This window comes from Pyxicephalus adspersus, chromosome 4 (genome assembly GCF_032062135.1).
Source record: "Pyxicephalus adspersus chromosome 4, UCB_Pads_2.0, whole genome shotgun sequence".
Taxonomy (NCBI): domain Eukaryota; kingdom Metazoa; phylum Chordata; class Amphibia; order Anura; family Pyxicephalidae; genus Pyxicephalus; species Pyxicephalus adspersus.
The window spans coordinates 79551222-79570231 of record NC_092861.1 but is presented as its reverse complement, the minus strand read 5'-3'; the positions used below and the strand labels follow the sequence as shown (position 1 = coordinate 79570231).

At 36.6% G+C, this 19010-nt stretch overlaps 1 protein-coding gene across 3 annotated transcripts in view; it reads right to left on the bottom strand.

Annotated features, from left to right (window-relative positions):
- The window catches only part of ARMC2 (armadillo repeat containing 2), a 55649-nt gene that overhangs the window by 1568 nt on the left and 35071 nt on the right, over positions 1–19010 (bottom strand). For 2 of the 3 annotated variants that reach the window (XM_072408738.1, XM_072408737.1), the window contains exons 8-16: positions 18268–18443; positions 16572–16674; positions 14460–14680; positions 12775–12920; positions 12117–12216; positions 4735–5050; positions 3198–3320; positions 2319–2432; positions 1196–1328 (exon numbers count right to left, since the gene is read on the bottom strand). In XM_072408738.1, the coding sequence (XP_072264839.1) occupies positions 1196–1328; positions 2319–2432; positions 3198–3320; positions 4735–5050; positions 12117–12216; positions 12775–12920; positions 14460–14680; positions 16572–16674; positions 18268–18443 (1432 nt within the window). The remainder of the gene's footprint in view (positions 1–1195; positions 1329–2318; positions 2433–3197; positions 3321–4734; positions 5051–12116; positions 12217–12774; positions 12921–14459; positions 14681–16571; positions 16675–18267; positions 18444–19010) is intronic. The other variant, XM_072408739.1, reaches the window with a different exon arrangement.

Here is a 19010-nt window from a genome sequence, read left to right as displayed (position 1 = left end):
ATTGTAAAAAATGTGGTTTGAAGCAAATAAGTCAACGTGCTCTTTCTGAAACTGAAAATCACTCTGAAATCTCAAAATTATATTTAGACAGAGGAAGAACATATAGAGCGTGTACACAAATATGTTTCTTTACATAGCTACTGAGGTAAATAAAAGAGGAAGCGTTCATATTAAATGGAGGAAATAGCAACAGGGAAACTGGTGCTTTGAAGAACATAATGGATTGTGCACTTTAGCCAACTCTACCAAACTCTGTTTTAATATTATATAAAGCAGCTTGGTTGGATGCCAGTGGCCCTCTTGGTATATTTATGTACAAATGGTATCTAATAAAGGGTAGTGGCATAATTTACCGCTGTACTAATGTAAAGTACAGACTACAGGCATTATAGCATCTACAAATTCTTACCAAGCAGTAACAGATCAATAAACTATTTGTCAGCTGCTAGAAACCAAATAGAACCTAAAGCCAGTGCTTTGGTGTGTGATTCTTCTCAGAATCTGCAACTACAGAGGTCAGTGGGCATTTCTTTTAAAGTTGTTTTACTGCTTGGTAAGGTTGAATAAATCATGTAATGCCCATAGTCTGGGTACAGCTGCACTTGAAAAGCAATGAGTCTGATTTATTAAAGCTCTGCAAAATCCATTTCGGATTTGCTAGATCGCCCAGATACACCCTTGATAGTGTATTTTCTCCAGTGTTGCAGAGCTTTAATAAATCAGGCTCACTGTGGGAGGAGGACTGCCTGAAACAATATAGCTGCCTTGCAATTTAAAGATGAACTTTAAGGTTCAGATGATTTATACACTTTATTAACCCTAATAATTTTACCACTGACAAATACAGGGCTATAATAGAGTGATGAACCCAGGCCCGAATCCCCACCAAAATGACCACAAGCCTTCTACCTGCCATACCAACAAACATGATTCAGCACAATGGGTCGGATTTATTAAAGCTCTCCAAGGCTGGAGAGAATACACTTTCATCAGTGAAGTTGGGTGATCCAGCAAACCTAGAATGGATTTCTTAAAAGTAATTTGCCATTTGCTAGCAAATGTTTTAAATCCGCAATCAGATCCATTCCAGGCTTGCTGGTTCACACAGGTTCACTGATGAAAGTTTATCCTCTCCAGCCTTGGAGAGCTTATATAAATCAGACCCAATGTGTGGAGAACAAAATTGTACTTTTACCTTGTAATTGTCCCTTCTTCTCTCAGCAGGATTCTGGTAGTGCTCTCAGTAGCCAAATTTGTCACTACTCCGCAGGCAAAGTAGCAGACATTTTGGTGTCTAGAGTCCAGTAATGTAACTAGGAATTTATACACTGGGATAAAATACAAAACAATGGAACATTTTTAAACACTTTTGGGAAATTACATTAATAATGATAAATGTTTTACTGATGTGCTCCCATCATCAATAGACAGCAGTGGTGCAGTAGCTGGTTGGGGGAGGAGGAACTAAAACATCAACATTATAAGCATTTCCTTATAACTCAGTAAAAGATACTTTTTAGAATTAGTTCAAGTTTAAAAATGTATAGCCCAAGAAAACAAATAAAACAAAATAAATATGAAACAGGGGAAGGGTACAGCAATATCATTAAAAGTGGAGGGGTCCTGGGTCAAGCTCCCACCAGGGACCTTATAGGTATAGATCAGTAAACATTTCTGATTCTCCTAAATTCGTGTCATAGTGCATAGTGTGCATTGTGTGATTTTCTGAGCTCAAACTACATGTTTGAGGGGAAAATGTTACATACACTCATAATGAGCAGTTTGTGCTGGGCTGCACAGCAGCAATATTACTCATATGCTTTTCTGGTTTGGGATTTCTAAAGCTAATTCCATACAGCAGCCTTTGTTATTGCCAGCTGAAAGTTTTCCATACAATTAGTTATAAAGTCCCATACACAAAACGTAATTTTGACGGATGTCCTAGAAGCAGGTTTCTATTTGGCTTCCATGTATTTACCAATATTATTGCAGGTTTTCATTCTGTTTTGGCATAATCATCTCTTTAGAGAATTTATAAAACACTATAATACAAGAATTTTAAAGCTAAGGTCAGACTGTGTCTGTATGTATATTTCAGGGAGAAGACCACAAGTGTTCTTTATACAAAGGTTTACTGGTAAATGAAGGAACCAGAAGAATCTGTTGTTTTCATCTCAGTCCAAAGATAAAATTACAGTCAGGTGGCTGCAATAAAGATCCTTGTGGTAAAGCTTTGTGAGACTATTATATGGTGAAACAACAAAGAATGACAGAACAAAGAATTTCATACTGACTTTGGGTAACTTTATTGGACTTACCACTGTTTTTGACAATGAAGTCCCGGACATCTTGATAGTGAGAGAGATTGCCAAACACTCGGACTGCTTCAAGAATTCCATCCATGTTATCCGAAAGCAACAGTTTGAACATTACTGTTGAAAAAAGAAGACTATTTTGGACATGTTTTCCCCAATAAAAAAAAAAATCTTTAGGAAATGAAGGTCGGGGGCAGCCATTAGTCTGTGCTTCTTTTATTGTGTACCTAGAGTCCAAGTGACAGCACAAGCCAATAGTCTAGATCTTAAAATCTACTGTATATTGTGTCCTTCAATAATAATTTTAAGGCTTTTCCAGCACACATTCAACATAGTATATTTGTAATTTCACAAGAGGGATTAGGGGCTGCCAATGCAAGCCAAGCACTAGCACAACAACTCCACACACACTCTCATCTCTCGAGGCTCCATGGCAAGAAGAATGCTATTGTGATGAAAGGATGAAATATCTCCAGCTTTAGTTTACATTTTATGTAGGATAGCAGGCTTACAAAGACTCCCACATAATTAAGTGGTTTGACACTTCATTTAGGTCTGTGTGCTGGAGTGCCTCCCTGTAGTAAAAAATGGTCATACAAAACCTCTACTTTCCTGCATTAGGGCCACAAAGCCTAATGTATAGGTTTTAAAAGAAGAATTGTATGTATTCCCTATATATATATATATATATATATATATATTTGTATATATATACATACACAATATTCTTGTGGGCTGCCAAGGGAAGTACAGCCCCATTCTTCAATTCTTATATCTTGAGATCCATTCAGCAGTTTTACCAGGTCTACAGTTTCTCTAGGGTCTAAAAGGGAATATTTAAATGCCACTATACATCACATTACTGTACAAAGGAAGACTTACATTTAGAAATCTCAAGTCTCCTTTTGGTAATAGCAGAGCTGTCATTTTCATAGAAAGATAAATTACTGAGCGTTGCTACGGTATTGATCACCAGTTCCTCACATTCATCCATCGACTTGTACTCTAATTGCAAAACAGAACCAAGAGCATTTGGAGTTGTGAGATCATTATTAAACACAGCAAACAATTCAAGATTAGGAAATAAAGGAACAAATTCAAAACAATTATGGAGAATTCTGCACAAGCTTTGAAGGCAGTTACAGAAATAAGCCAAGTAGTTGTATCACTTTTTTGTATTATCTATAATATTTTCTGCACAGCTTCCTGCTTTTCATATATTCAACACAAACTCCAGCCAGCATATATTTTTTTTAAACTTGCATAGATTAGAAAAGATCTCACCCAATAGGTGAGATTTTCTGTTACTTCCGGTCTCTGTGGCATGTACACAAATATTAGAGGTTGTGGAAACAGGAAGACAAGGACAGCAATAAAAAAAATTCAAATTTAACGCAAAGTATTTTTATGTTCTTTTACATTTTTTGTTACAGCATGCTTTCCAGTTTTTGGAATTGGGTGTTGGTACATTTGAAGATACTTCAAATGTGTATTATTAAATGTTGGTTTAAGAAATTACCTCCAACAGAACTTCTGACTCTCTCTCTGCTGCCGTTAAAAACTGATTCTGTCTTATATACAGTATATATAGAAATTTCCCTTCAGTGCACGTATAGGGAGATGCACTGGAGATCTATAGCTGGAAGGCTTCAGAACAGTAAAGGGCAGAAGGCGTGCTGCAGCACTGTCATACCAAACAACCAAAAGGAAAATAAGTTTTAATGGGGATGTCTTGAATTTTCAGCACGTTGTAGATGTTTTTTCCCCCCAAAGAAAGGTAACCCCTAGATAGAACATGTGTTTTTTTTCAACTATGACTTTTATTTCCCAGGATAATTGGACAAGTTAATTATCTGTTTACATTAATCTGAATATTGTTTTTGACTGATGCAGGATGAGAGATTGATGAAGCAGAGTTTTATGAGCGGCTATTATCAGGAACCAATCTTTCTCTAGTCAAAAACAAGCAGTAGATGGCAATAGCCACATTGGCTTCTTTTTTGTCATGACATTAAATGGGAGCTGTGGCTCTCCATCATGATATAAGTCCTATTCTTCTTCAAAGGGTCATGACTCTACATTTGACGTTTCTAGTTAAAAATGAAATAATATTTTTATTGCAGGTCAACATTACTATTAAACATAACTCCTTATTTAGGTTATCTAAATGTAACTTTCACTTGCAATTTGTGGTTGAGCAGCAAAAACAGAAGCAAGAACCACTAAATCCAACACTCTTAGAAATGAGGAGCTTCCCTAGAAATGTGAGAACTCTGCTTTCTGTGAAGGAGGTAAAAAGTGGACAATGTTCCTAGATGATACAAATATAAAACAGGAGAAATAAATTTAAATAAATGCTAGAAAAACATAATATAATAAAAATATACAGAGATTTTTTTTAGTGAAAAACAAGACTCACCTAGAATCTGAATTAAACGTGAGATACAGTTGTGATCAGCAGCCAAAACTTTGCCAACATTTGGATTAACAGACAGGTTAGCCAACAGGCTTACTACTTTTATTAAAATATCTTCAACTTCAGATGTTTTTTTCAGGTCATTTGGGTTTCTCGGAATAGATCTGGGTGTCTGGATCTTTTTATCTAGTTCACAGTAAATGTGTAGTAAACTAATTAGTGTTTTAATGCTCCCTTGTACTTTATAGAAGTCTTCACGTGCTGTATTTGTCTTGGCAGTTAAACTGCTAAGCGTAAATACTATACGCACAACAAGGTCCTAAAAAAAGTACAAATTTAAATGAGAAACATTGATATCCAATTACAAACAGATTATGCAACTTGAAATTGGAAAATGGAAACAATTACCGTTAGTGAATTCAAGATTTAACTTTTATTAAACTAAAAATAAACTTTCAGTACAATAAAAATAAGCAAAATGAGCACACCATAGCTCTACAATGACAGCATCTTGAGAGGCCAGCACATACATTCAGATGTATTTAGATAAAGAATGCCAATCAACACTTTTTCCTGAATCAGCAGACACAAGGTGACACAATGGCAATCACATACCTGGGTGCATAGGCATTTGGTGACCCATTTGGTTTTTGCAACAAAAGATCAACTTTTCAAATATTTGAAAGAATATTATTCAGGCAAATATTTAACTAAATGTACTTTATGTTCTGAATTTTTGAGTTTGTACATACTGGAATTTGTTATATACTTAATCAATAGTCTATTACTGCTATTAACTTTTCTATTCCTTTTAGCAATCAGGGCAAGCTCTGATGAGCACTGATTTTCCAAGTGTGAAGAAACGCCAGAAGAATGTATGCAGCACATATTTTTTTCCTTGTACACTCTTCCAGTAACAAACTGAAGATATTCTTGGACTTAGATATAGATGATTAACATCTGCCCTGACCACAAAGTGTCAGGAAAATGTTGTGGTAAGATGGGATGAACCAAAACAAGTCGCCCATGCTTATTTAACCTATGACATTACGTAGTTTTAAGATATATTTATATAGTTTTCTAGTTACAACATAAACTGACATATTTCAGTTCTCATTTTTATGTTTATATTTCAGGATTTAACTGTTTCAAGTTTTGGTCACAAACTTCCTCAAGTACATTAAAAAAAACACAAATGCAAGTGTTTGCAGTAGGGGTGATGCTTAAATTGTAAAGCAGAACTATAGGGGAGTTTAATGCATGCACTCTGGTATTGTAAATAAAAAACAGTGCATGCAAAACACCAAACTGTGCTGGGAACTTTAACGTTTTGAATGGAACAAATAATTCATTGCTCCGCAAGAGTTATTAAAGAAACAAGAGGTAAGGAAAAATCTTCTAACTGGGATACTTGTTCCAGTTTTTTTCTCCATTTGGAAAGACATAACAGGAAGTGAAGGGAAGTTTCCCTGTTGGGAAGGACACATTTAAGGGAAAAAAGCTTGAAGGGGATATTGAATAGTGGTGATCAGATCATGTTGATCATACTTCTGAGATCAGAGCTTTTCTGTCGCCAGAATGGATATGGGATACATGATGGATATGCTACATGCAGACAAAAATGTCCATGCATGGGATCAACCAATGACAGCCTGCTTCATCAGCATGCTTGCCCCCATACTTTACAGAGGGCTGCTGAATATTGTCAGTGCAACCCTCTATAATATAATGAAAGAAAGTACTCTGGGGAAAGTGCATGAAAATAGTATGACTGTTAAGCAAGTGAAAGCACAGTAAACATTTACGGATATACACAGGTAATTGTTGTATAAAAATCTGCCTGTTTTCTCAGCATAATTAGAGGTGAACAGAAAAGAACAGAACAGAAAAGAAAAATTCAGACGGCCCCTATGCTGTCCAAGTTTCATAAAACTGGAAACTATTTATAGCAATTGTTCACCAAAAATAATAATTTAAAACCGTTTTTTTAAAAATCTGATTTGTTAACAAATTCAATGTTTTCTGTTATCTTCATCTTAGTTTTGAACTGCTGCCTACTGTATCCAACACTAAATAAAGTTTAGCTTTACATACAATTTAAATTGGAACTAAAGTCCCACTTTTACCGATTCAGGTTGATTGTTTTTGCAGAAAGGCAACCTGCAATGGCACAAGCATAGGTGAGTATTTGAGGGTTTAGTTCTGCTATAACATAGCCAATATTTTTTCACTGTTTATGCTTCCTAAATTAACTTTAGATGGTTACCTGTCCCCAGCTAAACAGTATAGATGGGCCCTCTTATGACACTCAAGCAAGCACAATGAGGGAAGTTTATATTTCTTGTCTAATAAATGGGATAATGCTTTACCCTATTAAACAACCTATTCACAAACTAGCGGCAGCCATTTTTTAAAAGCTTTGTAGAGGTGACTGGCAGTGAATAACATCCAAACAGAAACTGCCTTCGGCAATATTAAAATCAAGTCAGTAGTTTGTCCATATGGTGTAACCTGTAGTTTGTCCATACAGTGTATTTTGGATTTAGGAAAAAATACACTCACTGACTTTTTTAAAATAAACATATCAATGAAATATATCAAATATATTGTATTAATATTACCTGCTTAGAGTTTGGCTTTAACATAAAATAATTCAATTTCATTTCCATTTTCTTTTTACACTATGAAGTATAATTCAAGGAGAGTTTAAACAGTTACACTCCTAACAGAGTCTCAGGCCCTCATGGCATAGGAAGAAAGAGGATACTTTTACTACAGTAAAAGAATAGGTACATTTTAACAGCAAGCACCAATTTTAAAACTGGGATCCTCTCCTTGTTCTCTGCACTAAAAAGGAACCATCAGCAATAACTTCTGCAGTGCAAAAATAACACTATTACAGTAAGTAGTAATTAAACCATACAAATGTAAAATATTTAGTACTGAAGCTAGCAATGCTTGGGAAGCATTTCTCTGGGGTATGAAGAGCTGAGAAAATGTTACATTTATTTATTTCTGCTTTATAAACACTTTTCCTGGTCCTCCTCCTGACGACGTACACATGGGTAATTCGGCCCATATTACCCCTCCCAGGACCACCTTTTCCCCAATAAAAAACCCCTTCCACTTACCTATTTTTTTCTGTCCTGCTCCAGGACTATCGGACGCTGGTGAGGTGGCTTCTTCTTTTCTTCCCCTGGCGTCTTCTCTTCTCTGGGAGCTGCATTCCTCCAATGGAGGAATGCAGCTCCAGTACACAGGCTTCTGGGCTGTGAGCGTACTGCGCATGCACTGTTTCTGGTGTATGCGCAGTGGCGTTCTATGAATGCCTTTTCTGCCATCTTCCAAGATGGCGGAATTTGATTTGGTAGTTACTGCACATGCGCGATCTCCTGCACACGTGCAGTAACAATTCTGCAGCATTTCAGGAATTGAGTTTTGGTCTTCTACCTGTGACACCAAATTTAAATGGGGAAACTTTCCCATGTTATTTTGTGAGTGCTGAAGACAATGTCGGGTAAGTGGAAACTTTTTCCTTCCTGTTGGAATGTTTTGAAACATATTTGGAACATTTTTTTTTTTTTTAATTTTTTTTTTCCTTTTTGGTTATTTTTGCTTGTTTAAATAATGAGAAAATTTAACTGACATTGTTTGGGTTTAGCTTCTGATTCCTCTCCGCTGTCCTCAAGAACAGGATCCCGGTTAAGGTAGAAATGTTTTAAAAAATTTTTGGAGTAGCAATAGGGGTACCTTAAATTAGATATTTACATTTTTTTGCTACTTCATTATAGGGATAAAACCCCCGGCAGGAAACGCCTCAAAATTACAAGGCATGAGGCCTCTCCTACCCGTCTGACGGTCCTCTAAACCAGGACTTGGGGCAGGGATGAGCTCCCCCTTAATTAGAGCGAGTAGGGAAAGATCATCCTCCCATTCTGGGAACAGGTCACATGATGGCAATGGATCTTGTTGAGCATGTGGGGCTAAAGCCCTGCCTTTTAAATTGGTCTGTGCAATATGCCTTAAAGAGGCATGTCAAGACTAGGAGACTGCAAGTTTGCTTGGAGTTGCCATGGAACAGGTCATTGCCCTTCGAAAGGGGTGTCCCTGGTGAAGGAAGGTTGGACAACCATTACTGTGTCCACATAAACTGTGAAAGAGTATTACTATCAATGAGTGAAACGAATGAAGAAACAGCTGATACGATGATTTGAGTAAATTAGACATGGTACAGATAATCACTACTTATGTTCAAAGAACTAAAGGTTTTAGAAAGGCAGATAACATGTTTGGGTTTCCTAGTGGACCAAAGAGGGGTCAAGCGGCCCCGGTAAGGATCATCTCAATTTGGATCTTAGAAACCATTAAATATGCCTATTTCCTTATGGGGTTGCCTCCCCCACAGGAAATGAGAGCCCACTCAATGGGGGGTATCTCAACCTCATAGGCATCCTATGCAAAAGTTTCCACAGAGATAATTTATAAAGCACCCAGTTGGAAGACTCCCAACACCTTCATCAAACATTACAGATTGAATGTTTTTATGAACACAGATTCTGAGTTTGGAGCCTCAGTGTTACGTGCAATAACGTGTTTAAAGTTTCTTTGCCCTTCCTCAAGTAGGGTTGCTTGCTACATTCCATTTGTACGTCGTCAGGAGGAGAACCAGGAAAAGGGAAAATTGTTGCCATACTTACCTGTAATTTTCCTTTCCTGGGAACTCCTCCTGACAGCGTAGTTACCCACCCTCTGTGGTCCTGTCGCAATACTTAAGACGAAACAGGGAGTTAAGTGGCAGTAGGTTTTTTATTGGGGAAAAGTTGGTCCTGGGAGGGGTAATGTGGGCGGGATTACCCATGTGTACGCCATCAGGAGTTCCCAGGAAAGGAAAATTACGGGTAAGTATGGCAACAATTTTCCTTTTTTTTCGCAACAGTTATCAGATATGATTTTATTCCAAATTGTTCAAACCATCATTCAATAATTAAACTAAACCTACTGTCATCCTTTGGGTCTTTTATACTACTCTCATCTTCTAGTAGCAACAAATGTCTCTTTAAATATACATAATTTATGTCGATCTCTGCTCCTTGCCATCAGCCTACACAGTGTGTGATAAATGAAACTTACTTCCAACTTACATCCCACAGCACCCACACAATGTTAAATGTCAGCTACATGTGTTTCTCTGCACCTGTGCACACACACTAATACCATAGATTTCTCAATGCATCTCAAATAATATTGTGAATACAGTTGATTATTTGCTGGCAGGATACTTGGTATGTTGTGTTAAATTATATGGGAAATAAAAAAAAACTGTTAAGATGAGGTAGACTAATGCCACACGATTCAAGGATAGCCTGACCACTGAAGCTGTTAACTTTTAGCAGTAATAAAATTCACTGCCAGCGTTTTTTAGATTTCTAGGAAATGTTTGTGTCTCTTTTTTTTTTTGACTGTAGCTGTGGCTTTTCTTCTGAGGAAAATCCCATCCCGGCTGTATAAATGCTGGCAGATGTACTGCTTCCCATAACTCTGTTGATGTTGTTTTTGTTAAGACACTTAGAATCTGGGTGTTGAATTCAGTGTGGATTTAAATCTAGCCAAACGGAGTTTGCAGCTTTTCTGTAGCTGTAAACATATTATGTACGAAGGTCTATTTTGAAAATGTAAATCCTGCATATAAATTAGGATTTGCATTTTTAAGAATTATAATTTCACTAAGTGGCTATATTTACAACACCTTAGGCTAAAATTAATCTAAGTTTACCCTATTTTCACATAGAAAGAAAAGCCAGATGTGGACAGGTCACACAAACTATAGTCTAAGGCAGCAGCACAATTTCGCTTGTATATTTCAGAAATTTGATTATGGTACAACCCAATCAGTACTGTTCAGATATTCAATACTTATTTTTACTCTACATCAGGAAAGAATATATTAGCCTCAATGTGGTACAGGTGCAATGTCCTTTATATTAAAAATGCTGTTTCTTGTTCTACCTGTCCATGCTGGTATAGCTGAGTAACAGACACATTAATCAGCACAAGCGGACATGGTCTAGGCCTGGTGTCTATTAGACTGCACAGTCATACCTAGACACCTACATCTACTGTAATAATAAAGTGGAAGTTAGACATAAATCTAGAGGTTGTTAGTATAGGGTCTCACAAATTATATAGCGTTCAGTACTGGGCCAGTAGCAGTATATCTGCTTTTGAAGACAAAAGAGTCTGGTGCTGTCACAATGTAAGATATTAGTAAGAAATAGGGAAGTAGAAAATATAAACACAACTCTGGCATAAGACTTGCTCTTGCCTTTAAAACTTCCAGCAAGACATACCATTTGAGTGATACTGATGTCTGTACCTGAGATACAGAAAATAAATGCAGAAACCACATACACCTACAGACAGATCTAACTGATATTGTTTAGATGGAAGGCTATGTATTGTTTGATCTTATTAGATATTAGATGTGGGCAGAAAATGTGCTATCTGTGGTTCCAGTTAGTGGGACAGTATTTTGATTAGCAAATTGTTATTTCATAACAGCCTCGATAAAAGAAAAATCAGACAACTGAGAAACATTATATTACTGATATATATATATATATATATATATATATATATATATTTATAATTACATAACATTACATAATTTGTCTTTATTTTAATCCCTCCTGTGAACCTGTGCATATGGGGGGTTGACATGACCAATAGGATCATGGACACTTTGGGGCCCTTAGTACTAGCAGGGAAGGTGGCACTTTGAAGATATGTAAAAAATGACTTGTGACAGGTGAACTGTATATTAATGACTAAGTCCAATGATATAGAGTAAAACAAACTTAGGCCATGTGCTTGTTTACGCTTTCATTGGCTTCCTAATGTATGAACAAATACATGAACAGTTAGGTCTGAAAGGATTTGTGATCCAAACTCTCCTGTCAGACAGCACAGCCCAGCCCAGCATTTTCCCTAAAGATTACACCAAGCATTGCAACTGCAGAAATCTTCTACTGCAAATGTTAGTTCCTTAGCTATCAGATGACAGCAAGTGCAAAGCAACAAAGCCCTAATCAGCTCAGAGTATTGCCCGACTATAAAGTATAATTCAAAGAGAGTTTAAACAGTTACACTCCTAACAGGGTGTCTCAGGTTTACTTTTAGATTGTAAGCTCTTCTGGACAGGGTCCTCTCCTCCTCCTGAATCACCGTCTGTGTCTGTCTGTCATTTGCAACCCCTATTTAATGTACAGCGCTGAATAATATGTGGGTGCTATATAAATATAGACACATGATAGAGTGAATTGTTTTAGGCTAGTTTAAGAGGAAAGAGTAGAACAACTTACCCAGATATACACACATTCTACACTTACCTGTTTCTTTGGATGTTTGTTAAGCACAGCCAAGGACACATAGTAAAATCTGGAGCAATCTGCTAGAGCTGTACAGCAATCATTGAATGTAGAAAGTTTGCTGGAAAAGTAATACCAAAAGTTAAAATGTCACAGCTCCTTTTTTTTTTGTTTGTATACCTTACACATAATTCTGTTTCATATCTCCATTACATTGCCAGGCAGGTGATAACTCTATTTTCTGGTTTGATCGCTTTGCAACCAGCCTGCTTATTGGACAAAGAATCAGAATCACCATATTTGTCCAATGAGCAGATTTATCACGCGAGAACACATAAAGTTGGATTGGGAAATAGCAAAGTTTTCATCCTGACTATGCCATAATGTAGCAGAGATCTGTGAATCACAGGAACCACCACAGAACCAGAATTGCAAACCAGCAATCATCACAATAACTAAGACATGCAACTGGGGTCAAACTTTGAGTCATTTGACTTTAAGAATTACACATATAATACATTTGTTTTACACACACACATTTGTTTTACTTATATTTTGGTGAGCAATTATAAGTTGGTTGAATTCAAAAGTCTCACACACAAAGCCACATGTCCAATGCATCAAATATAGTATGCTTTAGTTCAAATTGACAATTACTAAAGAAAGTATTGGTACCCACCTGAGTATCCGTGAAACATTTGTGCAGATGTCCTTATCATTGATGTATATCTCCAAGAGAATGCATAAATCAAGTAAAGCATTACATGCAAGAAATTTTAGCCTTGACTGTGAGAGATCAGCAAAATTCCGCAGTGTTGCAGTCAGCTGTATAAAATTTGTAGAATTTGTCAATTCTCTTACAAGAGGCACAAAATATTTACAGGTTGTGGTTTTAAAGCATATTATTGTTGAAGGTTTATAATATGCAATATCTGTGTTTTGTATGGTGCTTAGATAAATGCTGGTGCTTTAAAAAAATGAAACATAATAATATTATGAATATGAGTAAAAGAGGTAAAACAATATTTGCCAAATTTCAGAAAACATAGAAACGGTGGATATTTTTATATAATAAATATGTTTGCTGTAACATTTATTTAAGGAAGTTTTTTTGCTGAAAAAGCAGAAATACTGCTGGTATTGTAATATTCGTTGGTGTAATTTTTATCTGGCTGAGCAGATTCTTATAGAACATGTGCATTAATGTTCCTCTCTTAGCCATATAGACAAAGTATAACCCATGCTCAGCACTTATAGACATTGAGCGGCTTTTTTTTCCCCAATATGCTGCTTTAATAGATAAAACTGGGAAATTAAACCTTATCTATTGCCAACATATCATATAATAAATCATATTCAGTCTTTTTGGATAGTAATGGATCTCTGAAGGGTTTTTATTTTGTGTGTCACAGTTTGTGTAGCTTTAATTTTACTTCCTGACCTGTAGACACAAAAGGTAAAAGTAAGAAGAAATGTCTTCACATTGAAGAAAATCCCCAATTACAGTGTTATTGATTAAACTCACCAATGGGAGATTTCCACTCAATCCCGTTATAAAGACAACACAGTATTTTGGAATTTTCATGGGCCCTGGTGACAGTCAATTTCATAAAAAATAAACTGGAATTTACTAGTGGGGCATCCCAAAGACCAACTCATGCGAGTACTTCAATGCTTTTCATGTTGGGTCAAGTCTTACTAATATTTTACTTTCAATGCACACTTATTCATACACAGTATTTGTAAATATATTATTCTGGACAGCAACAGATTAAAGGTTAGCATTACAGTATTATATTTACAAATGATGGACTATACTATTTTGGGCCTGGAATTCTACTTTAATTATTATTAATAACCCCACATCAGATTGCTTTGATTCATTCATAACAGATTTTCTTTTTTTGTGTAATCTGTTCTTCTCCTACCAACAAGTTTTTCTACTAAATTTAACTCACTCAAAACATAAAAAAAGTCAAAGTTCACCTCTGTTTTATATTAGTCCTTGTTTTCTTCGCGGAAGTGTGTGTGATATGCTATTAAATACAACCTTCTGCATTTATTTAAGTGCATTCTGTAGCCAGAGAACCCCTTAAACTCAAAAGAGGTGAATGAATACCATCGTGTCTATAGGGGTGATCTTGGGGTGTTCCCATGAAAATATTGAATTTAAAATTTCCTAGTAAAACAAGAGCTGCTGGGTGATTTGTGCAAACAAATACTTACATGGTCCTGTCAGAAGCCTTTTTTATAGATCACTAGCAGCAAAACGATAAAAATCATGTATAATTGGGGCAGAAAAAAAAAGATCTTTGGCCTACAAAACCAGCCAAGATAAGAAAATATGTATGAGAAAGAACAGACCTGCACTACCAGATGGCTCAAATCAGAAGTCATTTCTGGGCTGGTGTTGAAATGGATGATCTGCTTCATTAACTCTATTAGAATTTCCACTGCTTGTTTTCTAAGTAAGTCACTCAGGAAAGCTGTATTCCAAGACAGAAATTTGATAGTTCCCAAACAATAAAGAAAAGCTTCACTGTTAGCCCGGGCATCTTCATTCTCTAGGACCTCTAGTAATACACCTGAGGAAAACAGAAGATTAGGTATCAAAACAAAGTTTGCAAGAAGCTTGTGTAATGACCAGACTCTAAAAATTTTAGTTAGCAAACGCCAGGGTTGGTTTTAATTGGGCTTTGGGATTTGTGGGTGGGTATAAACCAGGTTCAGAGGACTTGTGACACCATTTGACCAGAAAGAGGACACCTGGAAAAAAGATATGTATGTAAGGATCAGAGGGTGTTCCTATGAGGGAAAATAGAAGAGGCGGCTGTCAATTCCTATTCAAATTGTTTTTTTAACTTTTGAATAGAATGGTAGAGGGTTTTATTGTCCCAGGTTTCTAATAGTGTCTCTGACTCCACTTATTTTCCCAGTGACAGGAAATAAGTAAAGGAGTCACAAAGGCAGCAAGAAAAAAAAATAAATAAATAAATCTTCACTAAGGCACCAAATGTTTGTGCTGTTGTATTCCCTTAACTTAAATTTCCCATTCCTTTAACAGGTAGTGAGTGACCAAACACATGAGAGACATTAAACTGACCTTGAGTCCTTTTCTTTGTTTGGAAGTGGTAAACTGCAAACTGTGTAATGATGTACATTTGGGTATATTATAAAAAAGGGTAAAAAGAGGAAATTAGTCTGTACGCCAGAGAAATTTAGTTCACTTAATCCTTTACAACCCCTTACAAAACCAAGAATTAAGAAAATTGAAGTGGATTATTATGCTCAACCAATGGCTAATGGCTAGGTAGTTGGCCTCCATACAAAACTGGCAATATTATGGGCACTGGTGTATTTATGCAGTGACTGCCACTTCACATACAAAGTCCATATTTACAATATCAGTGACTATGGATAATGGCTTACAAGGAATGTAGATTTTTTTCAGACATGTAAATCAGATCAGTTAGATTTAAGTAACCTTATCAAATATTATTGCACAGTATTTATCTAGCGCCGACATATTATGCAGCGCTGTACAAAGTCCATAGTCATGTCACTAGCTGTGCCTCAAAGGGGCTCACAATCTAATGTCCCTACCATAGTCGTAGGTCAATAATACAGTCTAAGGACAATTTTAAGGTGAAGTCAACTAACCTAACTGCATCTTTTTGAATTGTGGGAGGAAACTCATGCAAACACGAGGATAACCTGCAAACTCCATGCAGATAATGTCCTGGCTGTTGTGCAAACCTGGAATCAAGCGCTGCAAAGGCCAGAGTGTTAACCTCTGAACCACTGTGATAACACACCAATATGTGTTTTAAATGTTTTAAAAACCTTGTTCCAGTGTATGGCTGGGAATTATATATGAACGTGTGCAACTTTATTTGCTCATTTTATACACAGATTTTTAGCACTTTTTCTCACAATACATTAGTTTGTTTTTGATGGTGGTGACTGATCTAGAAATCCCTACAATAAAAACTGAACTTCAGTAAAAAAATAAAAAAGCTAAATACAAAGATAAAATACATACACGTCAAATCAAATGTATGCACCTTTACTGCTTGTATAATAAAAAATACATCTATTGAGCAGCACTTATTTGCACTTTTTATATCTACAGTACCTGGGGTTCAGGTTAAGTCAATAGGAATTATATGGAACAGTAAGTATGTACAGTCTTTCCCTTTACCACCCCTCTTATATTTATGTATTTACAAATACCAGTAAAGGGGAATACAAACATGCTGACATATATCAGTAGACCTCAACCTTTGTTAAGAAATGCAATATTGGCATCATAACCAAAAGGGGTAAAGTTTACAGTTTATCACTTTGTAAGGACAATCAAACACATGTGACAAGTGATCATTCTGGGAGTTGTTAAAAACTGTTGACCTAGTTTATCAAGCAAAATAAGGAAGAATAGCTCAGGAGCGTCTTTAAAAGAGAAATAGTTTATCTCACCCATCATGTCATCATTTTGGAAAAGACAATCATTGTTTTCGCTTCTGCTTATTTTGAATATAAGCTTGCAGATGTTCAAGAGGTTCTTGCCACTCACTTTCAGCTGAAGAAGAAGGAAATACTTATAAAGCATACAGTCAAATCATCTAGAAGCCTTTAAACATGCAGATTTTGATATAAAAGCTGCAAGATGGCAATGGTTTTAGTCACTTTTAGCAAGCAGCTACAAAAGCAGTCAACACAATTCAGGACCATTTTATAGATCGATTTTATTGTGTTACTGCAATGTATCGTATCACATCTGATGCTGACTCACACATGAAACCCTTTTATAGAAACCTATATAAAACATTCCTGTGCATGTAAAGAAAATCCAATTTACTCCTAGGGGGAGGCTGTCTATTGTTGAGATTAATGCATTTTCCTGAACATATGCATATGAAAAAAATAGCCTGGCTAGAAGAGCTTTGCTCCCTGTGGGCTGTACAGTGTTGATCCATCTAACACAGACCAGTAAAGCTGCATATACATGTGCAATTATTATTGTTGGGAAGGATCTTTCATGATCCTATCAAATGACTAAGGACTGCACGATGCATGAACAAGTGCTTTACATACAGCCCTGTTCTGCTCTATTGAGAGGGGAGAACAACAGAGTGGCACCCCGCTGCGCCCTCTCCCCTTCAATTGCATTACGATCGTTCGTCGTTTATCGTCTGTAGATCCGCCAGGACGGTCGTTCGGACGATGGGCGCTGTACACATGCCAGATTCTGGTCCGATATCGTCCCCGAGCCGATTATCGGGCGAGAACCATTGGATGTGTGTACGTAGCTTAACTGTAAATATCCAAATGTACAAACGAAGCAGTATACTATGTACTATGTAATAAAGTTATTGTAACACTCTATTTTCTTAATTGTTGATTTATTCCTCATATGACAAGAGCTGAAGCAACCTTACAAGTATTAACCTCCCTAGCGGTTCATTCCTTTCTGTTTTTTTATGTCTAAAAGCGGTACATTGTTTTTCATGAAAATTTATTTTACAGTATAATATAATAGTATGAGTATAATAAGGTTTGAAACACAAAATCATTTAAAAACAATAAATTGAATAAATTAAAAAATCTATATATTTAAATAAAATAAAAATGTAATAAAAAAAAAATTTATTAAAAAAAAAATACATATAATACTCATACTATTATATATACTGTAAAATAAATGTTCTTGAAAACAATGTACTGCTTTGACACATAAAAATCCAATGTATTGCATTCATTAGTAATTTTGTATTGAATGCAATACAAATGGATTTTGAATTTCCTGCCCCGCCCGGCCGGGACGTACACACGCACCGACGTCACCGGGAACTCCCCCGGTGACTCATCGGATGCAGAAGCAGGAAGAAGAAAAAAGACGGATATCGCGGTGCTGGACGGCGCGGGACCCCGCCGAATCAGGTAAGCGCCCTATTTACTAACCTTCCCCAGGTGTTCCAACCCTGAGTGTGACTCGGGGTTACCACTTGTAGCAACTTTTTTCTACGTTTTGGATTTTACCCTGACAATAGCAGGCTAGGTAGACTTGGGGCTTCCTTATAGACATGATTAATTTCAGGCATTATCACTTAATTGAACCAAAAACTAAACAGTTATACTACTAACAGAGGAACAACTTAAAGCTTTTGCTTACCGATAAAATTAGCTTTGCCAGGTTTAGGCACAATCTATCTGAACCAACATCTACCAGTTTGAACATTGTCTTCAGGATTATAGATCGTCTCTTGCATTGCTTTCCCAGCAAACCGCCATCTTCCAAGGTCTTCTGCAACTTGACACATAGACTGCACAGTTCTTCAATATTTTTATCTATCATAAAATAGAAAACAGCACATATATAAAAAAATAGACCATTACCTACCAAATATCTACAGTATTATGTCTCTCTCTGAAATCTTCCATCAGCACCAAAAGAATGTAATTTTAAAGTCATTGAGATGGTACTATGTCCTCGTGCTCCTACACCAAGTGTCACCACATTTCTCACCCTTGTGTTTGAGACGCTGTGGGGGACCAGGGTACATTAGCCCACATCTGGTGGTACCGTACAATCATCCAGAGTTTCTGGAAGCAAGTGTCAGGAAACCTCCTTTCATTTTACCCCCTAGCGCTTCTTGTTCCGCTGTACTAAGTCTTCCACTGGACGATACAAATGCTCCATTATTCAGTTTTTACTTAATGTCCCCAAATCCTATATCCCACCCCACTGGAAATCTCCCATAACATCCCATTTGGGAGAGTGGTTTCTGAAGGGTGGAGGATCTCTGTTATATGGAGGAGCTGTCTCATGACCTGCAGGATACCACTTCCCGCTTCTCAGAAATTTAGTCGTATTGGTATATGTTTCAAAGCAGCAGGGAATACTCTGCAATTATG